Source organism: Danio aesculapii, chromosome 17 (assembly GCF_903798145.1).
Source record: "Danio aesculapii chromosome 17, fDanAes4.1, whole genome shotgun sequence".
Taxonomy (NCBI): domain Eukaryota; kingdom Metazoa; phylum Chordata; class Actinopteri; order Cypriniformes; family Danionidae; genus Danio; species Danio aesculapii.
Window position 1 is genome coordinate 45,868,619 of NC_079451.1, and position 27,975 is coordinate 45,896,593.

Below are 27,975 nucleotides of genomic sequence, written 5' to 3' on the forward strand. Positions count from 1 at the left end.
CACAGATTAATAAAGGGACTAAGCTGAAAAGAAAATGAATGAATGAAAAACATAACATAAGACAAGATTAAGTTTAAAGATTACAAATTAATCTTTTATTTTCGTGAGTAATATCAAGTTTTAATATTTTTAAAATCAAGGATTAAGACAAGCCATAAGCATTAATATTGTAATCTTACAGTCATAGTGTCAAATAGCATTATATTATACCAATCTAGAATATTATTAGCTGTGTCTCATTTTAGGAGGATGCAGACTTCAAAAGTGAGTCCTTCGAAGTCCACACAATTCGAACCGAGCATTTTGAAATGAGATGATCTAACCTACAGAGGACAGATCGCGTCATGAAACAAACCGTAACAGTGGCTGTTAAGCAATAATACAGTTTGTAATGACTTTTTTTTCAAAGTGATTTTAAGTGATCTGAAGGCAAAGCAAGGTTTACAGAAGCTGGAAATATATTGCTTTGGATCATAGATGTACACATAAAATGTAAACTGTCTATAGAATCACTCTTTAGTAAGACATGTCAGACTCTTTGTTTTTTACCATGTATTTGGATATCCAAGTAAATAAACCTTATTCAAACATTTAATCCGGAATTTTCTTTTAAAAACGTCCTGCCGTTATCAGCACGCAATGAATCTTGGGATGTTCGAGGCTGCGAAGGATCCACCGATTGTGTCCTTTATTACCTGGAAACGAAGGTCGCATTTGGAGGCTCCATTTGAAGGAGGCTTCGATTTTTATTTTTATATTTATATTTAAATGATGACGCAGCGCACTTCGAGTGTATCCTTCAGAGGATGCAGCCTCTGAAATGAGACACCACTTCTGTTTTTCATTTAGTTTTTATTTGAATATATTTTAATTTAATAACAATATAGCCATTTTACCATATACAAATACCATATACCTTTGACCAAATCTGCAGCCCTACAAATCATTTTATCATTTTAAATTTCAATCATAATTTTAACTGAAACTTTTCTTCAAATTTAGCTTTTGCTTTTGACAAATAATGTTTTATGCTTCGGAAACCCCCGAAATACCCTGGCATGTGACGGAACGATATTGAATTTCTACGCTTTAAAGGGAACATAGTTGACCTCTTTTTTATGATTTAATATTAATATTATGGTTTCTTCTGAGTGTGTCAGTTTAGGTTCAGTTTAAAACACAATTCAGATTTTTATTATAATGTGTTAAAAAGTGTCATGTTGGGGGCGTGTCCACAGTTCGCTGATTAGGGGTGTGTTGCTTCACATGTAAATTAGTTTCGGCTTCCCGCCAACGTAACAAGGGGACGGGGCCATGAGCTCACCCGCTCTGCGTTTGCAACAGAGAAGGAGAGAGAGAGGATCACCATTCAGTCGTACATGTACGACTCGGACCACAGACCAAGCAGAGGTACAAAATCATTTGTGTCTTGTACAGTTTTGCAGCCAACTGGTGCTAGTTTCAAGTGCCGAGCTGTACACAGAAAACTATAACCACGCACACTGAATAAACTTTGACTGAGGCACCGGATGCGCCGCTCGAAGCCGCAACACGGCACACCAGACACTCTCTGTGGCGCACCAGAAACATGAAGTGTCCCGAATCGCCGCGCCACGCGTTTTTAAATTCTAAACATAGATTTCTGCAGCGGTCCGCGGCCGCCCAGCCGTTCGACTTGAGTGTACCCTGATAGAAACCGATGTTTAGAATTCTAAAACGCATGCTAGTTAAGATCACAGGGAGCTTCTGGGATCGCGAGAAATGCAAACGGCTGAAGTATAAGGTAGACTCAATGCAAAGTACACATGTTTGGCAACCTACCTAAGATACAACCAATAATTCCGATTAGAGCGATAATGTGGAGAATATTCTCTTGTGTGACCCAAATGAGCCTTGCATCAAAAAATAGAGATAGCGTGTCCCTTTAGTGATATCGCTTCGACTCACGCTGAAATGGCGGATGTGAATCAACAACTGAGGATATGATGACGCGCCTGTCAAACAATATTGGTGGGCGGGGGGACCGCTCTCCTACGTCAGGTAGCGGTTTGATTTGAAAACAGCTCCAATTGGTCCACCGTTTTTTATGTTGTAAATTGAAAAAAAAGCACTGGGTGTGCTTATATCACCCCAATATGACAGTCTATACACATACATGCACACATGGCTGTCCAAACAGCTTGGAAAAGTAGATTTTTTACCATAGGTGCCCTTTAAGCAACAGACCAACCCAAATAAAAGTTAAATAATGTTTGTTTGGAGACAAGAGAGCAAGACAATGTTCCCAAGTGCTCTTAAATGCATATAGATGTGAATAGTGGTCCCATCAGAAGACACATAATGGCAGTAATGTGCAGCCATTCACGGTAATATCAGCTTATTTATCAAACATGACTCATTCATTTAGCCAGATTTCACTGTTATGGCATTTCATCCTTTATTGTGTTCACAAATCAGGACAGAAATCAGTCAGATGCTCGTGAGATAATCACAATGAATCTTTCACTTTGATTAAGGTCAATTCTCTCTTGTCTTTGACAGGATCACATTCTGCCATTTGCCTTTCCAGAGCAAATGGCTGTATGTGGGCACGGAAAGAGGAAACATTCATATTGTCAATGTGGAGTCCTTTACCCTCTCAGGCTATGTGATCATGTGGAACAAAGCCATTGAACTGTGAGTGCCTGTCTCCTCCTGTCTAGACTCCATCATCTCTAGTAATTCTCATGTGATTTCTTCTGTCAGGTCTGGGAGATTTTAATTAAAGGTGCAATATATGTAAATCTGGATATACCTAGGGATCGCTTAATAGTAATGGAAATGACACCACCATGAGCCTCGAACACTGTTGTTCCTCAGTCACATGTAAATCCTGTAAGTGTAAAATCCCCATGAAAAACAGTCCTATCGGAGCAAGCACAGACTGTCACGTTGCACCACATGGGATCATTAATATGCACGCCTCAGGCTGCGTTAGATTGGCCACAATGTCTTCTAGTGAAATTACAACAATGATAATTTTTTCCTTTATTTTTGCATTTATCTAAGCTTATTTGAAACTCACTATGTTTTTGGGACTCTTATTTTGGAAAAAGGGAGAGGCAGGGATACAAAAGCCTGTTGCGCCGCATCTTTACATAGTTTTTTATACAATGCTAAGCGACACAGACAATGACAGCGTCAATGTGCGCACACTCATAGAAAGTAATGGCTAGAAAATATAAAATATATGCCGCTTTACTGTCCAGTGTGCGACAGCGGCGTAATCCCCCCTCCCCCCACACGTCTGTTCACTTTCGTTCGCACGTTTTTCGTTCAGAATGTAAAATGCAGGATATACGGATTACAAATTTATTCAGCTACACCCGAAGAGACAGATGATCTGTTTAAATGTGTCTTGTTCGTTTAAATGTGGATATTGTGAAATATTGCTTGTAATAAAACAATCAACACCTGTAGGCTGCTGAATAGAAGTGTTTAATGCATGTTTATTCATCGTGTCATATATTTCCACTCTTATTGAGATTTGTCTGGAGTGAAAGGGCTTTAAGGAGCAGTGATCATCCAGCAATCTGTTCACAGCGCATCAAACTGCAAAATGCAGGATATACGGATTACAAACTTTTCCTGCTACACTCCGAAGAGGCATATGATCTGTTTAAATGTGTCTTGTTAATTTTAATGTGCATATTGTGAAATATTGTTTGTAATTAGGCAGCAAACACCTGTAGATTGCTGAATATAAGTGTTTAATGCATGTTTATGTACCGTTTCATATCACTGAGCTCTTACTGAGATTTTCTAGAGTGAAAGGACAGCAATAAACTAAATATAACTCAACGTATTAATCAGAGGTTGATATTAAGTACTGCCTGTATTTTAATATATGTTAAAGCTTTAAAACTCTAAATACACTACCTGACAAAAGTATTGTCACAAAATTCTCACAGAAATCAGTCAAGTTTGGTGAAGGAAAATTCATGTTTTGGGGTTACATTCAGTATGGGGACGTGCGAGAGATCTGCAGAGTGGATGGCAACATCAACAGCCTGAGGTATCAAGACATTTGTTTCTGCCCATTACATTACAAACCACAGGAGAGGGTAAATTCTTCAGCAGGATAGGTCTCCTTCTCAAACTTCAGCCTCCACATCAAAGTTCCTGAAAGCAAAGAAGGTCAAGGAGCTCCAGGATTTTACCAGCCCAGTCACCAGACATGAACATTATTGAGCATGTCTGCGGTAAGATGAACGAGGAGGCATTGAAGATGAATCCAAAGAATCTTGATGAACTCTGGGAGTCCTGCAAGAACGCTTCTTTGCCATTCCAGATGACTTTATTAATAAGTGATTTGAGTCATTGCAGAGATGTATGGATGCAGTCCTCCAAGCTCATGATGGAGTCAGACACAATATAAATTTTTTTCCACTGCACCATGATTTTTTTTTTATTCTGTACATTATTTCTGTAAGTGACAGACTTTTGTCTCATAAAGTCAGATCTTACTGTCCTAATTAAATAAATAAAACACAAGGCATTATCTTATTTTATTTTGGTAAAATAAGCGTAATCTAGAGGTCTTTGCCTTTCATATAAGTCACTTCTGATACCAAATGATCAACTAGAAGTCAAGTTTATTATTTATTGTTTCTAAAACTTGGATAGGCGACAAGACTTTTGTCAGGTAGTGTACATGTTTTGATTTGTTTTTGCGAATTTTTTAACTTACCTAAGCCACATACCTACTATGTAAATGTCTGAGAACAATTTAACTTCTTGAATCAATGCACTCTATGGCACCTTTAAATCCACATATGTGCACAAAATCTTGATGCATGATTTCTGAATATCACCTGTGATTATTTAAATATTTCCTTCATGAATAAACCTCTAACTCTCTTCAACAGTTCATCAAGACTCACCCTGGACCTGTAGTTCACATCAGCGATAACCCCATGGATGAGGAAAAGTAAGTTTGAACTACAGTTAGGATTATATGTTTTCCCACAAGTCACTTTCTGAGTGCTCCGCTTTCAGTCTGCACCATTCAAGAGCAATTGCTCTCTTTTTTGCAGCTTTTAATTGGTTTGAATGTGGGATAGTTGTGCTGTGGGACTTGAAATCGAAGAAGGCAGACTACCGGTACAACTATGATGAGGTGAGACATTGTTATTGCATATAATAGTTGTCCCCGATTTTGTGATCTAGATCTTCTTCTTCTTTTTAAAGCAGACCTATTAGATTTGTTTCAGTAATGTCTTCAGTAGGGATGGGGTATACCTGAAGTGATCAAGTATTCCGATGCGGCCACAGCGATTCATCATGAAAACACAATGATGATCGATAGTTGTTGTTCATTTTACCACAATACACTTTCAAATCCAATAACAACTGTATATAATCTCAGTGTTAAAAGCAGTTGTAACATCAGTAGTTAGTAGATTTAATTGGCATTTAAAATGCCTTTAATAGGGCAGCACTGTGGCTCAGTGGTTAGCACTGTCGCCTCACAGCAAGAAGATCGCTGGTTCGAGTTTGCATGTTCCTTCATGTTCACGTGAGTTTCCTCCGGGTGCTCCATTGTGTAAAAACATATGCCGGAATAGTTGGCGGTTCATTCCGCTGTGGCGACCTGTGAAATAGAGACTGAAGCAAAAGGAAAATGAAAAAATGAATGCCTTTTATTAAAGTAATATTTTATATTCACTGATTGGATGAGAGTAAAACCTTTGATGTCACTCACCATTGTCTTCTGTAGTGCTGCTTATTATTGAATCAAATTAGTTCTGTAATTGAATATTTTTGCCATATTGAGAGTGCTATAGTGATGAACTGAATTAATTGACTTGAAACGAATGAACTTCGAAAACAATTATCCAGTCAGGTGGACAATAAAGCAAAACTAACAGACAGATTAAAATAAATATACATTTAAGATAAAAGGTGACACTTAAAATGTGAGTAAATGATATTTAAAGGTGCAGTATGGAAGTTTGACACTCAGTGCTTGAACTAGGTATTGCACTCCTGGATCAAAACAATACAAATTTTACCTCTTCCCAACAGCAAAAACCCCAACAATAAAGAAATGCATGATTATATGATGTCAAGGCTTTGCAATCAAACATGTCATTATAATGGAAGTCAATGGGGCAAAAACAGCCACCAACATAACGAAAGTGTAGTCAATTTTCTCAGTGTATTGAGTTTTTGAAAAATTCCAAAGCATTTTTCAAAAATATGTGTCAGAATAAGATTTGTTACCAAAAATCATTTATTTGCTCCAAATTAACACTTAAAATCGCCTCAGAGTGGATGAAAACATTCCCAACAGCACATAAGGGTTAAATGACTAAATGTAAATGTACTGAAAGCCTCTGATGAAATGTACAAAAGTGTCCGCTAAATGTAATGTAAATGTTAAAATCTTGCTAATCTTACCAGTTAAAACCTAAAGTGAGCTCTTAATTTATGGAAAGGTCTTTAATTAAAATCTTTTAATAGGTATGAATTTAGCTCTATGATTCCTGTATATGTCCTGGTTATGTTGATTGTTGTGTCCTCATATTTTCTGTCACAGCACATGGCCTGTAGTTCGCATGACCTGCTTTCTCTCGTGCTTGATTACTCATCCTTTGTTTGGCCCGTAGGCGATCCACTCTGTGGCTTGGCATCACGAGGGGAAACGTTTGTGTGCAGTCACTCGGATGGCACACTTACCACATGGAATGTACGCGCTCCTGCCAAGCCTGCCCAGATCATTACACCGCATGGTAAGCTTCTGCCCAAACAAACTCCCTTCCAACTTCCTCAGGTTGAGCGCCTCGGGGAGCACAGAATAAATATCAAAGACTGTAGAGGGGAAAGGATGTTTGGCACACCAGTGAAAATGATTGTTTGCAAGCAGACCTGTGCTTATACATACAGTTGAAGTCAGAATTAGGATTTTTTTTGTTTTTCAATTGTTTCGCAAATTATGTTTTACTGAGCAAGGAATTTTTCACAGTATTTCCTATAATATTTTTTCTTCTAGGAAAGTCTTATATGTTTTATTTCAGCTAAAATAAAAGCAGTTTTGAATTTTTTAAAAACCATTTTAAGGTCAATATTATTAGCCCCCTTAAGCTATATAGGTTTTTAACTGCCTACAGAACAAACCACTGTGTACTACTTAGATTACCTTCGAATAACTGATTTCTTTTATCTTTGCCATGATGACAGCACATAATATTTGACTAGACATTTTTCAAAATGCTAATATTCAGCTCAAAGTTCAATATTATCTGTTGGTCTGTTTGGAAACAATAACTTTAACTGGTGTGCCAAACATATATAGTAAATATATATATATCTATTTATAGTAATATAAATCGAATTATTCTGTAATATCAATTTTAACGTCTTGTTTCTTTTCACTCACCTGTAAATAACATATCTAATTATATGTAGGGTTAAGGCACCGGGCTACATGAATATTGCGTATGTGTCGTATAAATTGTCTTGAATTTTTTCATACATTTAGAATAAATTTTTGTATAAAATTTTTGCATGAATCATGATTTATTTGTGGGTGGCGCAGTGGGTTTTACATGTTTAAAATGTTTTAAAACAGAGCGCGTGTGTGTATGAATTATAGTTGATTTAGCTTAGCTTTACTTAATCACCACAGCCACGTGTCAGAACAATTATAAAGGAAGACGCTTCAGTCCCGGTTTGTGGATGTAAAAATCAGGTTTATTCTGTACATTAACATAACAGATATCCATACAGCAGTGGAGATAACCTGTATCCTTCACATATGCGTGCAATAAGACTGCAAAGCTAAACGCGCGCGCTGTCTGTGTGTGTATCTGTGTGTGCGTGAACATTGTAACAACATTGTGTGTGACTCATCGTTGCAACTCCACAACAAATGCATCAAATGCATTCTGTTTATTTTTGGGAGTATCACAACTAAAACCTTACATGTGAAATAAAAAATAATATCTTTTAACTTTTATTTAATGCTTAAAATGCAAATCCAATCAGATCCACTTTATTTGGTAACCAAGCAAGTCTCTCATATAATATATCTACTAAAAGACATTTCTTATTCGTCAATAATATTACTGTAATTAATATAAAAACTGAATAAATATAGATTTACACACATTAACTCAAGTAAATAAACAGAATTAATGATGGGCTAAAAATCTGCAGAGTTCTGCGCACACAGATTCCGTGAGGGCCTAGTCATATATTTGAAAGAAAGAGAAAATGTTGACTTCAGTCATGACGAGGCTTCATTTAAATGGCAGAAGATGCCGTCTGACAAGGAGGGAAATACCTCGCAGCAGTGTTTTCCATCCTATTAGATCACATTTTTTAAATAAACAGTCCAGGAGGTGGCGCTGACCGACAACAGTATCAGTTTAAAGACATTAAAAGCAAATAAATAGATTAAAAACTATCGTTTTCAAAGCTGTCCAAATGTGACCGTTAAACGCATTAGCTGCTGAACGGAAGTTCTTAGCATCAGAATCAGATCAGAAAGAGCTTTATTGCCAGGTATGTTCACACATACGAGGAATTTGTTTTCGTGACAGAGCTTCTACAGTGCAACAGGATAACAGAGACAGGACAAAGAACAGATAATAAATATATTTAAAAAAAAATTGAAGTAAGTAGTGAATGCAAATATACAAATTGACAAGTGCATGTACGTGTTTATTACTATATACAACATTATATGTGCAGCTGTTATGTGCAAATTGGCATGTAAAGCGTGTTGTTAAATAAGTGTATATGTGTATAAAGTGTATGGCAAGTAGTGATGTTGGCTCCGCAATTATTATCATCAAGTGTTCTTGAGATGGATTGCCTGAGGGAAGAAACTGTTTCTGTGTCGGGCTGTTCTGGTGCGCAGTGCTCTGTAGCGTCGACCAGAAGGTAAAAGCTCAAAGAGGCAGTGTGCTGGGTGTGAGGGGTCCAGAGTGATTTTGGCAGCCCTTCTGCTCGCTCTGGATAAGTACAGTTCTTGGGGAGTAGGAAGGGTTGTACCAGTGATTCGCTCAGCAGTCCGAACTATTCGACGTAGTCTCCTTGTGCATACACGCATAGCATAATGGGTAATTTTGCGTTCTAAGAAAAAGGTCTATAGTAGTCCCACAACATTCTGTCACTCGATGACACTCGAATACCCTGTCAGAAAAGTCTGGTGGCTGGGAATGAGCTTTTTACAGTGTCTGCTATAATGTTAATGCTGCTTTCTTATGTTAAGATGAATATGGTCTCTGTGTAAATGCACAGTACAGTTATGAGCTTAATGCCACATTATATCGTTATGATAACATGACATCGTCGCCTTCAGTGATTTCCTGAAGATAATACCAAAAATAATGCAACTGGAATAACTACAGCAGTCGCAATTGGTGATCTCATATGAAGTAAGAGATCGCGAGGACGTATGATGGTGTGTGCAGGTGCTGTAGTGCTGTCCCATTTTTTAGGGGTAACTTTTGAAGCCCTTCCCCTTAACACTCAAGGGCCAGGGGAAGGGGTAAGGGTAAAAAAATTTAATTGGGATTGGGCCTAAATTTCTTAAACTGCACACCTTTTTAACATGCAACGTTCTCTCTTTCAGGTAAACAGCCAAAGGATGGGAAGAAGCCAGAGCCTTGCAAACCCATCCTGAAAGTGGAGTACAAAACCACCAGAGCAGGGTAAGTCTTATTTTGGAGGCTGAACTCAGGATTGCATCGAGGAAGCAAACAGAGCATGATGCATCGGTTTGAGACTTGTGCAACGTTGCATTGCGAGAGACTGTAGATGCTTCTGTTTTATGGGTTTTACAGCGATGACAGGATGTTTTATGGGGGACCGGTATAAAATATAAGACTAATATGACAGTGTATTTCCTTCATTCCATTCCTCCTGAATGAAGCACTAATTTGTTTCACTTCCGGCTTGGCTTCTCTTTGCATCATGGAAAATTGAGATTTGTTCATTTGTTTTGTTAAGGGACCCATTCATGATACTGTGTGGAGGTTTGTCATATGATACAGTGGGTAGGCGAGCCTGTCTGACTGTGATGCATGGGAAAAGCACTGCAGTGCTGGAGATGGACTACCCCATAGTGGATTTCCTTACGCTGTGTGAAACCCCATATCCAAACGGCAAGTCACTGCCCCACCTATTGATGGATCTTCTCCCGTAACATTTACTGCATATTTAACAGTGCCTTTCAAATCTGCAGAGGCAGAAATCTAATTATAAAAATCAGTATTCATTTAAAATGTTCATTGATTATTGACAATTGTGGATAAATTAGAGTTAGACAAAGTGCTTTATGTTTGACTGGGAGATAAACAAATCTTTTGGTCTTTTTTCATCTAATGAAAATATGATGATTATGGATATTTCCATTTATAGTTAACTAAATTATTAGCCCTCCTGTGAAATCTTAATTATTAAAAAAAACATATTTTCCATGGTATGTTTAAATTTTTTTTGGAATAATTGTTGTTTTTGGTTTATTTAAGGAATTTTAAGGATTTATTTATTTTATTTAGGGTTGTTACAATACTAGAATTCGGTACCAAACGATACTGATATTTTAAAAACATCCCTTTCCCACTAATATTTGAGCACAGGGCTCGAAATTGTAAGTGTTTTGGTCGCATATGCGCCCGAAATTTTATCTTTGGCAACCTCAAAATATATTTGGGAGCATTTGTGCGAGTGCATAAAACTGTTGTCGTGCGACCAGTTTTCACAGCAAAATGTTCATTGCATGCGCAAATTTAGGAGACATTATGCATCTCTGCACCTAAAAACACCAAACACAGCGCTCAGGAATGGTTTAAAACAGTTGACATCAACTTGCTGCACTAAACAAAGCCTGCAATGCTTGTCCCGCCTTCAAGCTCTTCTTATTGGCCCACTGCGCTAGAACAGAATGCGAATGGATTGGTTAATATCAGCTGTCAATCACTCAGTTCCGATGACAGAGAGCTACATCCGCGAAAATGTAAAGGTCTGGATGCGAGAGAATGAAAACAACACTGACAGATTTGTTTTAGAACCACCTAAAGTTACAAATAATGGCACATCTGATTAGTGATCTTGTGGTGAATGTTAATCCAGCATTTACACTTTTTGAAGAGTGGATGAAAGTCTTCCAGTGGTTAAAGTCAGCTATGAAAATGACTAAAGAATTCTCTGTAAAGCCGTGGGACAGAGTTTTCAGGTAACAGTGTTTGCCACATCTACACATTTTAAGCACGAGATGTTCTATTTAATCCTTTATTTAAACTTCACGATGCTGTCATGTGACTGGCACCGGGTTCACCATCACTAAAGAGCATGCATTCACTGAGATAAAACTGATAATGCAGCTCGTGAAAAAAACAATAATGCTATTAAGATAACGTCTGCAAATAATAAGTTATACGTCAATAATTTCATATGTGCAATATCAGACAGCACCCGTGAGAACAGCACAGTTATTATCGTTAACTCAGTTCATCCCATTCATGTTAAGCAGTGAGTGCAGGGCCAGTGAACGCATGCAGATTTTGGTTTATTTGTTAGTTTTGATTAGCGTGATTTCAAATGCCATAAATCTGTTAATATATAATGTGTTGTAACTGTGCTCATAATTTTTGATGGGTGCGACAAAATTTTATGCCTAGATTTTTGAAGTTAGGAGCACTGGTGCTACCAAGAAAAAAGGGTAATAAATAAATAAAGCCCTGGAGCGCGTTCTTAAACACCACTAATTTGTCAGTGTGTTCACATGCTCAACAGAAATGACTGTGATTGGCCGTGAAGATCATCCAAACTTATCGCTGTTTACTGAGTGTAACCACAGATACAGGGACACTGGAGCGTTTCAAAGTCAGGTCGATCAGCTGGTTTGTGTTTAAGATGACATACAGTACTAGCAATCCACCGATGAATCCCGGCTTTAAAACGCTCCAGTGTCCCTGTATCTGTAGTTAAACTCAGTAAACAGCGGTGAGTTTGGTGAACTGATGACCTTCACGGCCACTCAGTCATTTCTGTCGATCACATGAACACACTGGCAAATAAGCACTGTTCAAGAACGTGCTAAAATGTTAGCGGGGACATGGATGTTTTTAAAGTTTCAGTATCGATTGGTACCGAATTCCACTATCATGACAACTCTAGTTAGCGATTATTTTTTTCTTCTAAAGAAAGTTTTATTATTTTTTTTTAAATATTCATGGTCAAAATTATTAGCCCCCTTCATTTTTTTTTGATAGGCTACAGAATAAACCACCAATGACTTGCTTTATTAATCTAACTTGCCTAGTTAAATTGCACTTTAAGCTGAATAATTGTATCTTGCAATATAACTAGTCAAATAGTATGTACTGTCATCATGGAAAATATAAGTACATTATTAGAAATGAGTTATTTAAGCTAATGCTGAAAAAAATCTTCTCTATTAAACGGCAATTGGGAAATGTATGAAAAATAATTACAATTTCACAGGAGGGCTAATCAGTTTGTCTTTTTATGTATTAAAGCACCACCTAAATAAATAATTAAAATAAAATCGAATATATATATATATATATATATATATATATATATATATATATATATATATATATAATAAATAGTTTATTTACATGATTAATTGAAGGGATGTAACGATTCACTGTGGGTCGGTTGAAAATCGATTCAAATATGTGATGATTCAAATCGATAGAAATGTTGAATGAATCGCGAAACATGTTTTGAACAGAGGCAACGCTGTGTTTACAGGCACAATCTTGCTTTACCTGCACATAAACAGTGAGCAAGAAGTGGGGCAGCAAAATAAAATAACAGCGGTGAAGTGCACCAGACAAACTGTGTGCAAATTCTGCAAAAAGACGTTTACACACACTAACAGATGAACGAATGTGATGCACATAAACCGTCAGCACAGTGAAAAACTACTGTCACAGACGTCCTCTACGCAAAAAAAGCTATTAATAAGCCAAAGCATGCGGACCGGATGATTTGCAGCTCCGCTTGCTCTGACCAGTGCTACGGAGATCACACAGTGCATCACGGTTTTCATAGCGAAAGTGAAGTTGTTTTTCAGACTTGTTCAGAGTTGTTCTGTTACAGAAGCAGGTATTAGATTAGTTTTACCCTCTCCTTTTCAAATTAGTTTGTGCATATTTTCATAATTTGCTTATTATTATTGAATATTTAAAATGTTCAAGGTTATCTGTTCTTAAGTGTATCACACTGATACTTATACTAATTAATTCTACAAGTAATATTAATTATTCACCCTCATAACCATGTTTAACTCTTGTCTCTATCCTACAGTATAGAGTAATTTTATTATCAGTGTTTTATGCCAGTGGCCAGTTCCCTGGAGCATAGAGCCTATTGACCACCTCTCTACACACTGCTCTCTGGTCCTGGAAAGACTTTCCTCTCCACATCAGCCATCTCAGTCCCCAGTGAAAGAGTTTTGTCATCAGCAGGGGACATTGTAAATGTGCAAACACCTCAGCTTATGCCAGAAAACATAGATATGCTGATATTTCTTTTTAAAAATGTCAAATCCCAGCACAGTTAAACAAGTTTTAGTCTCATTTAGTTTGTATTGATCATTTTTGGGGAATTTGTTTTTAAAATAGTAATTACTTATGGCAGAAAATATATTATATTTTGCAAAAATGTGCAGCATTTAAGAAAAAATGAAAGGGCTCTTCACCTTAAATTTTTTTTCAAATTATTTTGTTTAAAAAATCATGACTGCATCGTGAGATTAGTATCGTGAATCGTATCGAATTGTGAGTCAGCTGAATCGTTACATCCCTAATTATTTGGTAGCACTTTTTGATTTGGTATTTGGTAGCACTTTATTTTAGATGGTCCATTTAAGTATTAGTAGACTGTCTGCTTAATATCTGTTGATACTGCTGCTAAACAGACATTTAACTGACTATAAGAAACTTTGCCTGTACATGTCAATGTACACTAACCCTAACCCCAACCTAACAGTATACTTAAAACCTAATGAGAATTATTTAGCATGTAGATGCAATGTAACTTAAATTCAACAAACGGACCATCAAAATAAAGTGTGACGGATTATTTAAATAAATTTGGAGTAAATCTTGGCTTGTCGGTGTAATAAAAAAATATATTTTCAATGACAATGAACTATAATTTAGACCAAACATTCATTATCAAACATTTACAAGACAAGTTCTAAAACACAATGAAATAGTTAAGAGAATTAGAAAGCTAATGGTATAGTGGTAATTATTTTTCATGTATTATTAAAGTAAGAGTTCTGTATCTTCTGTATTTGCACAGATTTCCAGGAGCCTTATGCAGTTGTTGTCCTACTGGAAAAGGATTTGGTTGTTATTGACCTTGCACAAATTGGGTGAGTAAACGGCAAACGTGATACACTCTCTTCATTTGTGCACAGTTGATTATTACACATCTGTATGTGCAGGTATCCCATCTTTGAGAACCCGTACCCTTTATCCATCCACGAGTCTCCGGTGACCTGCTGCGAATATTTTGCAGACTGTCCAGCTGAAGCCATACCTGCACTTTACTCCGTGGGCTACAGACAGAAAAGACAGGGCTTCAGTAAGAAGGTAATGTTCTGCTGTGTGCTGCTGGATAATTGAAGGTCCTAAAATGGCTGATCCGAATCTGTGTTTATGCAGGAATGGCCCATAAGTGCAGGTAACTGGGGCCAGGGAACACTGAGTTTTTCAGAGATTATCATCACTGGGTAAGTCATTACACACACACAGACACACACATGGACTTGTTTCTGTATTCCGGTGGGGACGAACATAGACGTAATGATGGTTCAAGTATGAAAACCATATGTTCTGTCCCCCTAAACCCAACCCTCACAGCAAGCAATCTCCACAGTTTTCTAAATGCTTTATTCTGTGTGATTTATAAGCATGTTTTCCAATGCGGACCTCGATTTTGGTCCCAACGTTAACAGAAGTTCCCTCGAGTCTGTGTGCATTCAGATTTAAGTTCTCACCAGGATATAAAAAGAAGTACACACACACACACATGTTGGTTTTTTGTGGTTTATGAGGACTCCCTATAGGCGTAATGTATATTATACTGTAAAAAATGTTTATTACTTTGCCTAACCGTACCCCTAAGCCCAACTCTCACAGGAAACCTGTAGCAAATTTTGAATGAATGAATGAAAAGATGCTATTGTAATTACGTTTGTGTGTGTGTGTGTGTGGGGTGAGGAAAGACAGGGTCGGCGATTCAGGAAAACAATAAACTTGTTTATTATTGTGAAATACCATAGGACTTAACCCACCAAGTGTGGCACGGGACACGATTTGATGGATGAATACGGGTGCAGGCAGTAAGGTCCTCATGTATGTGCAGGCTACGGGAGAATACAATTATTCGTGGGACTCACACAAAACGGAAATATCTTAAAATTTGTACTAAATACTAAAATCAAATGCTCTGTTATTTATCTACTGCACAGAAGCAACATGATAGACTTAAGTAAAATAAAAATAATTTGCATGTGCAAGGTCGGAAGCTAATTCTTGCGTGGTTCATGCATGGAACTATAGGCTGTAGTACTATAGGCTAGTCCACACTTAGGCAAAATGTCTGAAGAGCATGATATAGGTGGAATGCTTAGTGCTACAGATCTTAGTTCATTATTAAAGAAAGGAGCATACAACAAATAGCGAAGCAATGAAACTACTTCTATGTTTACCTGCAGGCTTTTGTGGCCGAGTCAAGACAAAACTTGAATACTGCGAGCAGGAGAAAGTAATATATATTTTTTGCAGGAGTGGGATGAAAAATCGGTCCTACGCACACTACCGGTCTAAAGTTTGGGGTCAGTAGGATTTTTAAATGTTTTAAAATAAGCTAATCCTGCCCAAGGCTGCATTTATTTCATCAAAAATACAGTAAGAATTGTAAAATTGTGAAATGTTTTTGCACTATAAAATAACTGTTTAAAAGTAGTTTATCATTTAATTTAATCATTTATTCCAGTGATTTTAAAGATGAATTTACAGCTTCATTACTCCAGTCTTCAGAGTCACATGATCCTTCAGAAGTCACTCTAATATTAAATATTATTATTATTATTATTATTATTATTATTATTATTATTATTATTATTATTATTATTATTAATGGTAATTTAATAAATGCTGCCTTGATGAACAAAATAATTTTCTTTAAAAAAAACATGAAAAACAGAAAAAATCTAACCCCAAACTTTTGACCAGTTGTGTATATACCAGTTTTTTTTAATGTTTCTTTTTTAGAAAATTATTCTGTTCATCAAGGCGGCATTTATTAAATGTAAAAAAAAAAGTTAAATTGTTAAATATTTATTACAATTTTATATAACTGAGTTCTTATTGTATGTAGTTTTAAATGAAATTATTACTCCAGTCATTATTGATTTTATTATTACCATTATTAATAGTAATAATAATAGTAATAATAATAATAATAATAATAATAATAATAATAATAATAATAATATTAATAATAATAATAATAATATCAGCAATAATATTAGAGTAATTTATGAAGGATCATGTGACACTGAAGTCTGGTGTAATGAAGCTGAAAATTCACCTTTAAAATCACTGGAATAAATGATTAAATTAAATGATAAACTACTTTTGAACAGTTATTTTATAGTGCAAAAACATTTCACAATTTTACAATTTGTACTGTATTTTTGTTGAGATAAAAGCAGCCTTGGTGAGCAGGAGAAGCTCATTTTAAAACATTTAAAAGTCCAGTTAGTAGTGTTAGTAATGTTTTTGATTGACCTACTTTTCCTCTCGTGACAGCCATTAAGTAAGTAAATTACAAAGACAGAAGGCATGTCCTCAAGAGCTACCTCAATGTTGTAATACCGAGGTCATACTTATGTCGTTATAAAACGGTCTGTCCTCGTAAACCACCAAAACAAGGACACACACTAGCTCTTTGCTGTGCTGAAGCCTATTCATTTTTAATAATTGTATTAGAAAGTAAAACTATTTATTGTTGTTGAAAGTGAAAAGCTTTTTAATGTGGAGCCATTGTATTCTTTTCTGTTCGTTTTTTTCCTGAAACAACAGGCATGCTGATGGATCGATCAAGTTTTGGGATGCCTCAGCTTGTGAGTTTCAGTCTCAGAAAATATACACTGTAGTTTTATGTACCGAATTTATAGAATGACAATGTTCGGAGTTAGAAAAATACAATAGATGCTTGTGGATTCTGCAAATTCATTACTTGAACTGAAGAATTTCTAAGTTTTTGAAGCACTCAGAGCTTCATCAAAGGGTTAGTTTGCCCACAAGTGATATTTCTGTTATTAATTACTTACGTGTAGTTTCAACCCCCTGAGACCTTCATTCATCTTCAGAACACAAATGAACGGGATAGTTCACATTCGTTCATTCATTTTCCTTTGGCGTAGTCCCTTATCAAAGGTTTCCACAGCTGAATGAACCGCCAACTATTCCAGCATATGTTTTACGCTGCAGATGCCCTTCCAGCTGCAACACCAACACACTCTAACATTCACACACACACACACACTCTCATACACAACGGCCAAATTAGTTCACCTGTAACGCATGTCTTTGGACTGTGGGGGAAACCAGAGTACCCAGAGGAGCCCCAGTGTTTACTCAGTGGTTAGCACTGTCACCTTACAGCAAGAAGGTTGCAGGTTCGAGTCCCGGCTTGGCCAGAAGGCATTTCTGTGTGGAGCTTACATGTTCTCCTCGTGTTCACATGCGTTTCCTCCGGGTGCTCCGGTTTCCCTCACAGTCCAAAGACATGCACTATAGGTGAATTGAATAAACTAAATTGTCTGTAGTGTATGAGTGTGTGTGTTAATGAGTGTGTATGGTGGGTGTTTCCCAATACTATCTCAGGACCATTGCGGTCTATGGAGGGTCAGAGAGCTCTCAGGTCTAAAAAAATCTTAATTTGTAAAACCTTTGAAGGCCTCAGGAGATTGAAACAACATGAGGGTGAGTAATTAATGCGCAAATTAAAATATTTGGATGAACTAACCCTTTAAAGGCATTTTTTACAGTTTAACAGATTCCCCAACTTCACACTGGGAAATGCAAAGTATGTTAGTAATTATAAAAAAATGCAGCAATTAATGGATGTAACTGATAATGAATGTGATTTTTTTTGTGTGTGTTTGTGTCTGTCAGTAATGCTTCAAGTGTTGTATAAGCTGAAAACAGCGAAGGTGTTTGACAAGCCCCGCAGTAAAGAAGAGAAATCCAGCACTGATATTGTGGATGAGGATCCATTCGCCATTCAGATGCTGTCCTGGTGTCCGGAGAGCCGTGTGCTGTGTGTGGCTGGAGTATCGGCTCATGTTATAGTCTACAGGTTCAGCAAACAGGAAGTCACCACTGAAGTGGTTCAGGTCGGACCTGTTTTTGTGCATGTCTACATAATTAGTTTACAATTTGGGTGGCACAATATATAAAACAATTATCAACTTTGTGATCATTTTATATACAATATCTGTATTATAGAGAGGTGTGATGAATTAAATGTATCTTAAAGGGCACCTATGATGAAAATCATCTTTTTTAAGCTGTTTGGACAGAACTGTGTGTAGGTATAGTGTGTCCACGGTCATACTGGAGTGATATAAACACAATAAGTCACTTTTTTTATTTCCTCACGTTAAAATAGCATCCAAATCCCTCCCGTTTTGAGACTGACCGCAACTTCATGTAGGAGTGCGGTTTCCCCGCCCACCGAATTGATTGACAGCCGTGTATTAACATGTCTCCGTAGTAACGCGTATAATCATATCAACAAGTCAGGACGTGCGCAAAACAGCTGGGAATAAAAGGTCTGTTCAGTTTGCTAGGATCATCAATCATCATCAGATGTGATCAAGAGTGAGTTTTACAACTTTAAAATGTTTTAAAACAGTCCATGTGTGTAATGAATTACAGCGATTTACTTCAGCTTTACTTTGTCATCACAGACGCACGCCTGTCAGTATAAGCCCAAGTCAATTATAAAAGAAGATGCTTCAATCCTAGGTTGTGGACGTTAAATCAGGTTTATTTTGTACGTGGGAACGGTGGGTGGGGAGGACTAGCATTGAAGGCACAGTGCACAAAAACAGCCACAAGATGCTCTGAGCTGAAAATGACAAACTTTTGAAAGGTATAATAAATAATCTGATGGATGTTTTGAGCTGAAACTTTACAGACACATTCTGGAGACACAAAAGTCTTATTAAATCTGGAAAAAGGGGTAACCTAGGTGCCCTTTAAGATTCAAGGATTTGTGTGTTGCATACATAGGTTGATTATTCATATTTGACCAATCAGATGAGGTCTTACTGTCTTTACATATATTGTATATTACATACAACCCCAAATCAGAAAAAGTTGGGACAGTATGGGAAACTCAAATAAAAAAAAATAGTGATTTCTAAATTTACTTTGACATTGCAGACAATATGAACACAAAATATTTCACTTTTTGTCTGGTCAACTTCATTTTATTTGTAAATTTACATCCTTTCCTGTCATTCAGACCTGCAACACATTCTAAAAAAAGTTGGGACAGGAGCAACTAAGGGCTAACAATCAGAAAAATTGCTTAAATAATGATTTGAAACAGGTGAAGTCAACAGGTGATTTTAATTAGGATTTGGTAGCATCCAAAAAGATCTGGTCCATAGAAGCAAAGATGGGCAGAGGATTGCCAGTTTGCTAATAAATACGTGAGAAAATTATTGAAAAGTTTAAAAACGATGTTCCTCAAAGAAAGATAGGAAGACATTTGGATATTTCACCTTCAGCAGTGCAGAACATCATTAAAAGATTCAAGGAATCTGGAGGAATTTCAGAGCGGAAAGGACAAGGGCACAAACCTAAGCTAAACCACTGTGATTTCTGATCCCACTCTGCCTCAAGAATTCTCATTCATCTGTAAGCTATCACCAAATGGGCCCTGGACTACTTTGGCAAACCTTTGTCAAGTACTACAATACGTAGTTACGTCCACAAATGCTAGTGAAAACTGTACTGTGCCAAAAGGAAGCCCTATGTTAACAGTGTCCAGAAGTGCTGTTGACTTCTCTGAGCTCAGAGTCATATGGGATAGACCATCACACAGTGGAAACGTGGTCAGATGAATCAGTATTTCAGGTATTTTTTTGTGGAGAAATTAATGCCTCAGTGTGCTCCGGACCAAAGAAGAAAAGGATCATCCAGACTGTTACCAGCAACAAGTCCAAAATCCAGGGTCTGTCATGGTATGTGGTTGTGTCAGTGCTCTTTGCAAATGTTACTTGCCCTGGTGATGGCACCATTAATGCTGAAAAGTGCATAAAGATTTTGACCTTTATAGAGTTTTTTTTAGGAAGAATGGGACAAAATAACACCTGAAACACTTAACTTGGTGTCTTCAGTCCCTAAACGTCTTTTAAGTGTTGTGAAAAGAAATGGCAACATTACACAGTGGTAAATGCTTTACTGTTTAACTTTTTTTAAATGTGTTGCAAGATTGGAATAATTGTTTATTTTGGAAAAAAAGTAAAAATCACACATTAAATACACATTAAATAATGGAATGGAACACATTAAATAATGTTTGTTGTATTGTCTGCAATGAAATACAAGTCAAAGTAAATTTAGAAATCATTACTTTCTTTTTTTATTAGCGTTTTCCTTACTGTCTCAACTACTTCTGGTTTGGGGTTGTATATTTGTGTTACATATATTATACGTATATTTGAAATGGCATAGGAAATTAAGTGAAATGGCAGATGCTGGTATTAGTCACTATTTGACTACATTTATCACATTTAAATCTATGTGTTTTATTCAGTGGTGGAAAGAGTACTGAAAAATCATACTCAAATAAAAGTACCATTACTTGTCTATAAATGTAGTGCAAGTAGAGTAAAAGTATCTGTTGTAAATATTACTCAAAGTATGAGTAAAAAGCAGACCTTTCAAAAGTACTCAAGAGTAGTAAGTTGTGAGTATTACGCCATCGAAAGCTGATGCATTTACGTGTAATTTGTGAAGGTGTATGGGTAAACGTAACATTCTGTAGGGCATTTAAGTATTGCTCAGCAGACACACAACGCCATGAGACTTAGGTTTAGGTTGTGATGTCAGGTGACCAAAATTCAACGTCTATCCAGCATCTAACGACAACATTATTTTGATGTCCTATAACAACGTCAAATGATGTTGATATTTTGTTGATTTTAGGTTGTGTTAGAAAGTGACCAAAATCCAACGTCTAATCAACATCTTAAACCAACGTCATATTGACGTCAAATACTGACATTTCACATCCACACAACATCAAGCTGTAACACCATTAAACGTTGATATTTAGTTGGTTTTAGGTTAGACATAGACATTGGCCTGACGTTGAGTTCTGACGTGAACCTGATTTTTATTTCCAAACAAAATGCAGCGTCCCCATGACGTTAGAGTACAACGTCAATCTGACGTCATGCTGACGTGCCTGCTAGGTCTTTAAGGCCATCATTTAGTAAACATCTGTCATCTTATCAGTGACATGCATCTAAACAGTCTCTGGGTCAATGCGTGTAAAGGTTTTGGACATCTTCTTGGACACTTTTAATGCTTCCAAACAGTTTGCTGCAATTATAAATCGCCCATGTCTTTAGGTAGTTCATATTGAGGCGAATTACCTTCTGTGTGATTTGAATGGACAGGAATCACAGGACTGATTTTTCTAATCCCCATAGACAAGAAAAAATAGTAGTGACTGCAGGTTGAAGGAAAGTAGTGGAGTAAAAGTACAGATACAGCACTAAAAATGTACTCAAGTGAGAGTAAAAGTACACAGTTAAAACTATTTAGTAAATGACAATTCCTGAGAAAAACTACTCAATTACAGTAGTTTGAGTATTTGTAATCAGTTACTTTACACTACTGGTTTTATTAGATATTTTTTTATTTCACATGTTAATTTGAAGCGGCCCTGCTATGTGGCAAATGATTAATATTAAGATGAGGTCCTGAAAACTGCATGGTGATTATAATGCAATTAGAAAAATGCTGTTTAAAGCTTTTTAGATGGAGTTTAGTATGCACACTGCAGGATATTTCATTAAGCATTAAGTTGTTTTGACACATGCTTTCCAACAGTTAGACTGCCATATGCTGCATCCACACAAATGAGTCAAAGCGCTCACTTATTTTTGCGTGATAATGCTAAAAACCGTGTTTTTTAATGAGTAGGTGTCACACTGCAGGACTGAAGAAATGAACGTGGAAGCAGCTGCACATAAATACTGCAAAAATAATGAATAGAGGGCCATACTCTTCTTTATACTTACAAGCTTGGAAAATAAATATCTTGGTGTCGTGATAGCGATGTTAAATAATATTAAGGCTCCCAGAGGGACTGCTTGTTAGACAGCTTGTTAGTCACTTTACAAGCAAAGTCTGTGTAATACATTTTATTTTAGAATAATGAATACATAATGACATTTCTGTCCAAACCATTTATTTGAATATTCCTGTATCTAACAAACCATAATGAGATGTTTTTTGCTGAAAATGCTAAAATATTACAACTTGCGTAGGTAATTTAGTTCATACAGTTGTTTTCTGTCCAGATACAAAAATGAATAAGAAACAATAGTTGGTATATCAGTTACCTAAATAAAGCTGGAATGATTTTTTATGTGGCTATTGCGGGTGCACACCTTGCCTTATCAATGCTGAAATGACATGATTTTGATTGAAATGACATGAAATGACAAAAAATTGTGTAGCCCTACTACAAATACCCTTGTATGTATGTGTTAATGCCGGTTCTCCTATGTGTGTAGCTGTTGGAGGTGCGTATGCAGTGTGAGCTGAATGAAGTGGAGTCTCCAGAGGGTGGAGGAGACCAGGCGTCGGCTGTTTCCACCCCAGGAACCGCACCCAGCCCTCAGACCAGCCTGCCTCAGTCTCACCCCTCCACCAGCAGCAACAACTCCTCCGACGGCCTCCGGGATAACGTGCCCTGCCTCAAGTACAACCTGCTTTCATTTACTTTACATTTACTTGTTACAAATACAGCATCTAACAGTGTTCATACGCTCCTGGAAAACCTGGAAAAGGAATTTTGACAAGGCATTTTCCAGGCCTGGAAAAGTTTAGTCAAAATAAATAAACCCAAAATGTTTGGGAAAAGTCATGGAAATTTGTTTTAACAAATATCTGTGTACTTGAATATGTTTGAGATGGTAATATTGGGTGAATTTTAAATACAATTGCGCAGTCCGTCCATTCACATTATTCCGTCAAAGCCGCTTTACAAGGATGAGCAGGAAAAATGCTAAAAAGAAAGGCAACCATATTTCATTTTTGTTGGACATGTTCAATATATTAAGCAGGTAGCAGAATAGGGGTGGTGTAGTTCTAGTTATTCCTATAGCCTTTGGTATGACTGTGTCATTTGATAGTTATAATTGGTGACACTTTAGTTTCTAGGGCTGCACAATATGATCGTTTCAGCATCGATATCGGAATGTTGCAAATCTGCAATAGTCACATCACAGGATCTGCAGTGTCAAAAACACAGTTCATAACAAACTTTAACCCTAAAAGAGTGAAAGATTTTTTTGAATGTCTGTGATTGTTTGATTTCAAGCAAATTTTTGCCATTTGGGCACAAGAAATGATCAAATTTGTTAACAATTAACAAAGATTAATTGTATTTAATTATTTCTTTAATGAAGACTACAATAGCAGTCAACATTTGAAGTGGAAAAAAAATGTTTTTCAAAATTGTCTTCAGACAAGAATGGTTGTTGTCTAATAGTTTTAGGACAAATTTAATGAAATCTTTTATCCGCTTCAAATGTTGACTGCTGTAAACGGTGTTGTTTTACATTTGATTATTACATTTTTTACATCAATACTGTAAGAATCTCCAGAAAACCATTAAGCAATATCTTTGTTCTATTGTTTTAATTCATGCTTGTAATGTCTTTATTATATTTTATGCAGATTCAGTCCACTACAAAATCATCACAAATAATGTAAAATGCTGAATTCTTTCCAGATTTATAAGTCATCTTGAGAAATTATATTCATATCCCAATATTTATCGCAAAAAAAATAAAGAAAGACCCACCCCTTAATGACAAAAGTCCAGAATTTGTCCCATACATGAGCTCAGTTGTCCTATTTTGACTGCTACACCATCATAAATTGTGAAAATAACCCATTGAAAAAGGCTTTAAGACCAAGCCGAATCCTCTGTTGACTGTCACATCGGTGTGACTTCAGCTAATCAGTTTTGACCTGTGCAAATTATTTTCAATGAGTCCAACATCCAGTTGTGCAAGAAAACATACAATCTGACATAAGTGAAGTAATCTTTCGCTGTATTGTATTGTTTGTAAATAGAGAAAGCATTCTGCAAGTAACTTTTATTCTAAGTCTTGGACCTTAATCTTAAAACAAAAAAATTGCAGATAAAAAGGTGTGAAGCACCCAAAGTGACATGTTAAAATTAATTTGAATACTAATTTGGCTATTGTTGTTATCCAGAAATTTTTTATCAAATACTTTTTTTACAAGAGAGGCTAGAAAAGTCATGAAGCTCTTTTATTATCATTATGTTTTCATTTTTTGTTATTCAAATAGCCAAATTCTGACTAAGGAAATGTAATGGAAATGTGAAAAGAATGTGCGGGCCTTTTTTTTGGCCTAATTATTTGCCTAATAAATGACAATAGACTACAGTTTGTAATTTAAAACTTCAACAGATTCCTATGTTTTTTTTCTAATGACTTGTGATGTAATAAATTTGTATTAAAAATTAGTATTTATTCATATTTCTTTATTCTAAATCATTAGGAAATATTTTGGTACATTAAAAAGTGTGGTTATGATGACCACCCGACAAGCTAATCCAGCTAAAAATAATGTCTCTAAAATACACTATTTAAATATCATAATTAAATAGAAAATGAGGCAAATAAAAAAAAGTCCACATTTTAAGAAAAAAAAAAACACTGGGTTTCTGCGTGGTCTTAAAAAGTGTAACATTTAAAAATAGAAATTTTAGGCCTTAAAAAGTCTTAAATTTGCTGTTCTAGGTCAAAAATATTTTTGCACAGGTCTTATATTTCCGATGTCCATGTAACGCTACATCTAATGCTCATTTAAATTCTTTTTTGTTGTTGCTGCTTGGTTTTCGTGGTGTTGTAGTTCTTTATTTTACTAGTCCAAATGTAATTTACGGTATTACAACTACAAATAAAACCAACATGCAATAGCCAATCAGCTTTCTCTTTTTGAACTTTGGGTGCACGTGACATGATATCGGCTGGCGGAGCGCACAAAATGTTTTGAGACACGAGTGAACAGTTCGCGTGGCCCCGCATTTGATTTGAATATGAAACACTTTGAAGAGATTTTGTCTGAAACAGGTACGACTGTACAGACATCTTTATGATCCATCCATGCGTGATCATAGGGAGAACCAGATGACCAGTAATTCTTGGCTAGAAATTGCAACAGTTGTGGAAAAGAAGGAAAGTTCTTGTAAAGGTTTGGAAAAACCTGAGAGATAAGTTTGTTAAAACCAAAAAGAGAGGCCATGCAAAAGTAGAGACCCAGGTGGTTTTAATAATACAGATTATGTTTTTCCACCATTCATAGGTTTTAAACTGATGTTATATTACAATTTTGAATTTAAAACAATTTAATAGTTACAAACTAAAATTAAGTAACAACTTATTTCTTTGATAACTGGAAAGAAATATTTGAACCTATTGGTTTACAACATACTGATGCCCTGTTTTCTAGGCTTTATTGGTGATAACGGTCAGGAATGTTGGATCATTATTGCCTTTTTAGCTTATAAGTAGAGGACAGAAACTAGCCAGACAGTAGTGTGTGAATTGTTGAGTGGGCAAAATAAAAACGTCAGTATTTTTAGTAACTTTACTTTTTATTATTTCGCTTTTATTCTAGCCATAATAAAAAATATAATTGTAGAGCAACCCATGTTCTGTTGCCATTAATATTTAACTTTAATAGGTAGAACTGTCCGAGATATGAACAAAAGCCAGTGATGCATCAAATTTTGATTTAAAAAATCTTGAATGGTTATAAAAATGTTTATAATCATTATAATAAATTATAACAGTAATAAAAAATTGCTTGTTTAAAAATCTTGAACGGTATTAATAATATGACCTTGTTCCGGAAACTTCCTACTTTTCAGTTTATCCGTCTGACTTTACGGTGGGTTTCTTTTGACCGCCCCCTGTCGTTTTAAATAATAATAGAAATAATAATAATTATAATTTTATAATTATTATATGTGTGTGCGTGTTTTTTTAATATTGTGATATAAGTGTTAAATTTATTACTTAATGGTCTTAAAGAGGTCTTAAAGTCTTAAATTTGACTTGATGATATCTGCAGAAACCCTGGAACCACCTCTTTCCCCAGGCTGACTACAGGCCTGCTCTAGTATCTGATATTCCCCACCCCCTTCAAGACACTTTTTATTTGCTTTTCATTTGATGCACTTGAGCTCAACCACTCTCACTGGCAGAGCTGTGATAAAGAAAAACACTATTGGCTGATTTTTTTTTTAAAGGGGAGGAGCTACACTATGTCCCACCCTCTCTCCGTGTTTTGGTTGAGATTGCGTTAAACATCGAATAAAAATGCATATTTAAAAGCACTTCACTGGACTTTCAAGATATTGTCTGTTTATTTGTATTTCATAAACTACATATTCTGCATGATCTTAATCTACATCCCTAATCCAACCTAATATCTAAATCAAACTACTATTTACACAATATGCAATTTGGCATCTAAATATCTGCAAGATCTCCTGCATCCTTATAACCCTCCAAGAAGTTAAAGATCTTGTAATCTTAATTTATTGAAAATCCCTACTTTGAGGCTGAAACACAGAGGGGGCTGAGCTTTTTCGGTGCTGGGTCCTCATTTATGGAATGATTTGCCTGTAAAACTCAGAATGGCCAACTCTTTGCCTGTTTCTTATTAAAATTCACTTGTTTTCTCTAAGCTTTAACAAGTAATAATCTGCTGTTAATGTTTCTTAACTCTTTGCACTGGGTATATTAAGCATGTATAGCTGTTTGTATTTTCTTCACATCTTATTGCTGTTAATCTTTTTTGTTTGGACAACACTTTGGTCAGCCTTAGATGTTTTGAAAGTGCTCTATAAATTTAAGAAACTAAACTAAAGTACTATCTTAATAGCTATTAACAAGCAGCAAATTAGCAGTTTATTGATGCAATTGGTTTTTTAATAGGGAGAATTGTACCTTAAAATAAAGTGTGATCTGTAGTTGTAGCTAATTCTGTCTTCTGTCTTTTTTTAATCCAGGGTCAGGAGTTCTCCTCTCAAACAGTTTCCCGGTTACCATGTGGAGCTGCTCATTCAGCTGGTATGGGTCAGCGGGGAGCCGCCACTGCAGATCACCAGCCTGGCCATCAACTCTGCTTATGGCCTGTAAGTCCACCGAATGACAACACCGACTCCTTTATTGCATCTATCATGGGTTTACTGAGCAGCTTAAAAACACGTCCCTTCCACAACAGCTGCTCATTATCTTTCAAACAAGCTTTATGTGTCACGATCCATCATATTAAAGCCTAGCAGGCATGTAAAGGACTTGAATAATTCTTCTTCATTACAATAATTAAAGTCTTATTTAGAGGAGTTTGAAATGTACTTGAGCATAATTAAAGGGGCAGTTCAATCAAAAATGAACGTTTTGCCATCAATATCTAACCCTTCAACTGTTGCAAATCAGTTAGTTTTTATTGCTCTTTTGAGCTCAAAAGAGGATAGTTTGAAGAATGCTGAAAATCTGTCAATCTTTTGTCAATGTTTTTAGTTTTTTTAATGAACTTTGAATGTCCCTGGAAGAAAATAAAATAA

At 36.1% G+C, this 27,975-nt stretch overlaps 1 protein-coding gene across 1 annotated transcript in view; it reads left to right on the plus strand.

The window, feature by feature from the left end:
• Positions 1–27,975, plus strand: part of stxbp5b (syntaxin binding protein 5b (tomosyn)) — a 157,508-nt gene that overhangs the window by 90,334 nt on the left and 39,199 nt on the right. The window contains 14 exon segments of the mRNA XM_056476757.1: positions 2,542–2,686; positions 4,917–4,969; positions 5,053–5,158; positions 6,651–6,684; positions 6,687–6,773; positions 9,623–9,701; positions 10,000–10,154; positions 14,335–14,407; positions 14,480–14,627; positions 14,700–14,767; positions 17,127–17,167; positions 18,225–18,445; positions 22,874–23,061; positions 27,418–27,543. Of these exon segments, the coding sequence (XP_056332732.1) occupies positions 2,542–2,686; positions 4,917–4,969; positions 5,053–5,158; positions 6,651–6,684; positions 6,687–6,773; positions 9,623–9,701; positions 10,000–10,154; positions 14,335–14,407; positions 14,480–14,627; positions 14,700–14,767; positions 17,127–17,167; positions 18,225–18,445; positions 22,874–23,061; positions 27,418–27,543 (1,524 nt within the window).